At 37.0% G+C, this 5,256-nt stretch overlaps 1 protein-coding gene across 1 annotated transcript; it reads right to left on the bottom strand.

Moving 5' to 3' along the window:
• Positions 1 to 1,735: 1,735 nt before the first annotated feature.
• LOC120191147 (probable glucuronosyltransferase GUT1) lies at positions 1,736 to 4,727 on the bottom strand. Its single transcript, XM_039194132.1, has 8 exons — positions 4,356 to 4,727; positions 4,138 to 4,284; positions 3,984 to 4,048; positions 3,824 to 3,893; positions 3,123 to 3,341; positions 2,360 to 2,503; positions 2,113 to 2,248; positions 1,736 to 2,023 (listed from the first exon to the last, which is right to left on the bottom strand). The coding sequence occupies exons 1-8, from the start codon at positions 4,725 to 4,727 to the stop codon at positions 1,794 to 1,796; spliced, it is 1,383 nt and encodes a 460-aa protein (XP_039050063.1). The 3' UTR covers positions 1,736 to 1,793.
• Positions 4,728 to 5,256: the final 529 nt, after the last annotated feature.

A 5,256-nucleotide genomic window follows, 5' to 3' on the forward strand; every position in this document is an offset into this window, starting at 1 on the left:
TATGTGGAGAATGAGAAACTGTTAATTCACTACTTTCAGGACAGTTTATCTGGATCTGTAACCAAGTGGTATAATCAATTGACCATGTTACATATAAAATAATGGAGGGATCTGGCAAAAGCCTTCCTGGAACAATACCTCCATGTCACTGACCTAGTACCAGACCGATGGACTTTCCAAAACATGGAAAAGAAACACAATAAGACCTTAAGACAATATGCCCAAAGATGACGTGACGTGGCTGCCCAGGTTCAACCACCACTACTAGAGAATGAAACCACTATCATTTTTGTGAACACTCTGAGAGATCCATACCTCGGACATTTTTTTGGAAATACTACCAAGAATTTAACTGACTTGGTCATTTCAGGCGAGCTGATTGAGAATGCCATATGAAGTGACATGATTGAAGAAGGAGAGGGGTCAAGCTCAAAGATGCCAATGTATAATAAGAGGAAGAATGAGGTGAACAATACAAGCACCTACAACAAAAATGTCTCAAAAGGCATCATGATTGCACAACCTAGAGTAGAAATGATGGATACTAGCTCTACCAAGAATGAGTCCAGAGGCCCAAGGAGAGAAACTAAAAAGATGACCTTCACACCTGTGCCAATACCATACTCCGAAATATACGCCTCGTTACTAAAGGCGAATGTGATGCGGCCATATAAGCTAACCCCTCTTCAACCTCCAAATCCCCGTTGGTATGATGCCAACGCTCACTATGAATACCACGCTGGAATCGCTGGGCATTCAATTGAGAATTACTTGGCCTTTAAGAAGGTGGTGCAAAATCTGATTAATATGAGGGATTTGGAATTCAAATCACCAATTACGGCTGCTCACCTGTTTTCGAACCATGGAGGTTCAGGGGTAAATGTGATTCATGAGGATGATGACAAGAGGATGAAGAGGGACGTTTCTGAAGTTAAATTTTTGCGTAGTTGGGTATTTGGACAATTAAGTGAAGGTGGTATGATCAAACGCAACCACAAACTAAATCCTATTAATTGTGGACTATATTGTGAGCATCATCAGGAGGAGGGCCATGAGATTCAGTTTTGCCATGAGTTCAGGGGTTTCCTTTAAATAATGATGAACAATATGGAGGTAGAATTCTTTGACAATGGTGAAGGCAAAAAGGAAATGGACGTATGCACGTCAGAGAGATCTAACTTGACATATGCGGGCAAAGAAACCCATAATTATCACGATTAAGCCTAAAGTTGAGAGTTCAGCTCCAATAACTCCAAAGGTCGTGATCACAACTCCGTCACCATTCCCATTCAAGGATACCCGACAAGTTCCTTGGAATTAGACTACGAATGTGTCAATACCTGAAAGATCAGGACAAGGATAGCATTCGTAGTTTTGGATCTTGAAATCCCAGTTTCAGGTGAAGAATGAGAGTTGTTGCTGATGAAATTTCCATTAAATGTTTCTGCAACCGGAGAACAATGTGGTCACCATATATTTTTGTGGACTGTATCATCTCTGCTCAGTTTTCTGATTCTTACCGATAAAATATGATCATTTTTAGCCTCACAGGTGGAAGATCTTGCATCACTTTCCCTACACACAAATATCTATTTATGCATCCTTAATAAATTTATAAACATCTAGAAACAGAGACATAATATTATAAAATCAGCTTTATTATCATTAATTTTCATCATACTATAATTTACAAATACAATTTCGTGTCATTTTTACAACATTGAAAAAATAGTGAATACTAATTTTTTAAAATTTAAGAAAAAGGGATCTCTTCCGACCAAATAGTCTTTTTTTTATGGTAGAGGCATAGGAGGTTTCCAGTTTGCAAACTCAACAAGATCCCTATTCACAACGGATCCATTATGCAGCCAAAATGTTTCAGCTGACTGGTGAAATTGCCTCACTTTCCTCTGAAGCTCCCACATTAGTGCTTGCATTGTAGAACATGGCTCTGAGTCCGGAGCGTAAACCCACAAGCATCTTACTTGCCTGCCGCGAGCTATTATCTGCTCTATGACCCCATCTGAATCGTAAATGCAAAGCTCAGTTGTTGTTCAATGCTGCTAAAGAGTTCAATAAGTAGAGCAACAAGCAAAAGATAGAATATCTGACCTGGTATTGAAGCTAGGTAGTCCAGAAGTTCAGGTCCTATTGATGTGGATGGCCATTTGATTGATATCCGTGTGTAGTCGATTACATTCTGAAATGGTAGTTCTACCTCATCTGATAAGATGACAGGAACGCATTCCTGTTCATGAAAAGGAAAACAATAAAAATTTATGATGGTTCAGTTGGCTTCGAAAAGCTTGTGTTCATGTGTTTGTGAATGACAGAGAAAGGGGGAAGGAGAAAGAGAGACCACAAAGAATGCCTCGTAAAAGCGGAGGGTCCAAGATGACTGTCCACGTGGTGCAAAGCAAAACTTGGCATTGCCAAGGTGCTGAAAGTATTCCCGTCCTCTCAATCTGTTAGGACCCCTGAAGTCTAGCTCTGGACATTCCAACTGTTACACAGTTTTCCCACAAGATAAATGAGAAAATTCTAGTCAAAATCAACCAATTTAGCATGTGAAAGAAAGAATGTTAAAGGCTCGAGATATCATAGTTCACATCAATCAACCACAAATGAATCAAAACCCACAGTAAGATTAGTCTAACAATATTTTACCAAAATAGTAGATACGGCCATACAGGCAAGAAGTAACAATATGAGACATATTAAAAACATATAATTCTTTAAGAAAAACTACACGTTTAGTACCTAAACCATTACATTTGTTCCTTTTTAGTTTTGGTACCTGAACTTTATATTTTTTTCAAAACCATACTTAAACGTTTAGTTTAGGTTTCAATTACCTGCCGTTAAAAACTTAACAGTTATTTTGATGTGAAACCTAAACTAAACATTAGGTGTGGTTTTGAAAGAAAATAAAGTTTAGGTACCAAAACTAGTTTAGTTTAGGTACAAAAAGTGTAGTTTACCCAATTCTTCATTCTAGTTAAAAGTGAGAAATAGGCTTTATATTGTTGTTTTGAGGTTCTATATAAAGCCACTACTAAATCATCAGTATACGATGCAATGTCATATCTAAGGCAGTAATCTGACAAAGAAGGAAAACGTACCTTATCTGGATATTCCCTTGCAAGCTCAATCAACTTGAGACGACCAACCTTATTTTGTGCCCGGCCTAAATAGTTCGCCAAATACGTTCTCTTTGATAGAGGCCAAGGTTGGAAAATAGTGAGCCCTGTTCTCGTCATCCCATCATCAACATTTCCAGGAATGATGATATCTTTCCATGTATTGAAGGCACTTACGTTTCTCTTATCAGCACGGTCTCCCTGCACAATACACAAATCAGCATTCTTTTGTTAAGAAATCCAACATAAAACACGAGAAGTTCAATTCTGAAGGTCTCCATTGGTAAGAAAAATTGAAATGTGAAGCTTAGGAATAACTTAAAATGGAGACAAAATGGCTTCAAACATTCATTTGTAAGAAATTAAAACAAGATTTTTTTTGGGGGGGGGGTACAGAGAAGAGAAGTATATAATCCTCTACTCAAAACCTCTTTCTATTCCTTCTGGGGTATTTACAATTTGGAAAGAAAAAGAAAAGGAAACTTCATTGTGCATAACAATATCTAATAATAGTTCTACAATACATCTATTAACTCCACATCTCCTACATGAGTTGGGAACAATTAAACTCGGGCACGAGGAGGACAGATGGATTGACCTATATCACAGGTCACGACCTAGCAAAACCGAATGCATATGCTAAACAAAACTCATAAGATTTTTTGGACAGAGAAGACCAATACCTCAGGAGTGAGAATAATGGATCGGTTTAGATAAGTTGACCAAGATCTAAACACGTGAGCTCCGGAACCACTGTAATTACATGTAAAAAGCAAACAGCCTTGGAATCAAAGTTAATAAAATTCAAACCAAAACGAAACAAAATACTAACAGTTATTATACCTTGGGAAAACAAATATATGGTCCCGTCCTCCGGATCGCCTGAAGTACGGCATCTGGCTCAAGACCTGAAACAAAGAAACAGTTCATTCGTTACTAAAAATGAACAAAAAATTCATGAAACCTAGATCTTGAACAATTAAAAGTAAGCTTTTACCTTGACATAGGTTTGGTTAATTTCGTTTTCATTAAGAGCACCCAACATCAGAACACATCTAACATAAGCTGGTACAAAGAACAAATCAGCTTCCTCTTTCTTTGTTGTCCGAAATTGAGATTCAAGCAATAGCCTGTGTATTTTAACCTGCATTTTTGTTTACTGACAAATTAAGATTTAATTTGAAAGAAAGTATTCCTAAAAGAAAGTACCATTACCTGAGAAGCCCACTGGCCTTTGAGACAATCATCGGTAGAAACGGATCCATCTCTTCCGTACAAAAGGAGTTTTAAGCCGTCGATCTCGTTCTCGTCGTAGACATAGATCTTGAGAGAGAGGTGGGACCCGTACCCTCGTTCCGGCCACAAGAGGTGGCCGGCGGCGTTGGTTTTGGCGACGTGGAGGTTGTTGACGTTCGGGTTCGGACTGCCGTTATCGAGGTAGCAGCTAGAGCGAGGGAAGGATTGATCGAAGAGACGAGTGAGGAAGAAAGTGGCGGTTATTACGAGGAAGATAGCGGAGATCTGGTGAGCGCGAGTGCAGTATGACCAGGCGTAGGCATGCGCTTTTAAGACTCGAGCCTGACTCATTGCTTTGTTTTCCAGATTCAACTGAGTCGAGTGCAGCACGACGTCGTTCCTTTAATACTACCACATACATTAAATTATAATAAATAGTATTTAATATTTCAAGCATCAAATATTTAATACTATTAATTATGGAGTATAAATAATATTCAATATTTTTATGCGTTATATATTAATTACTATTAATTATATGGATAAATGGAGTAGTAATTAATATTTTAGTATCAAATATTAAATATTATTAATTATATTAATAAATAGGGTAAACTATAAAGTTTGTCACTTTTTTTTAATTTTATAAATGTATGATCACTCAATCCAAAAAATTTAATACATGGCCACTTTTTTCGCTTTAATTAAGATATGATCACTATAATGTTAACCTCTATTAGTTTGATGACATGTCACATTAATAAAAATAAAAATTAGTTGTTTTGGTTGCGCTTGAGGGCCATTGATTTTTATCTAAAAGTTTATAGACTTATTAGAATTTTTAGAAAAAAAATAAAATATTTCTAATTTAAAATAAAAA

This window comes from Hibiscus syriacus, unplaced genomic scaffold (genome assembly GCF_006381635.1).
Source record: "Hibiscus syriacus cultivar Baekdansim isolate YM2019G1 unplaced genomic scaffold, ASM638163v2 tig00116965_pilon, whole genome shotgun sequence".
Taxonomy (NCBI): domain Eukaryota; kingdom Viridiplantae; phylum Streptophyta; class Magnoliopsida; order Malvales; family Malvaceae; genus Hibiscus; species Hibiscus syriacus.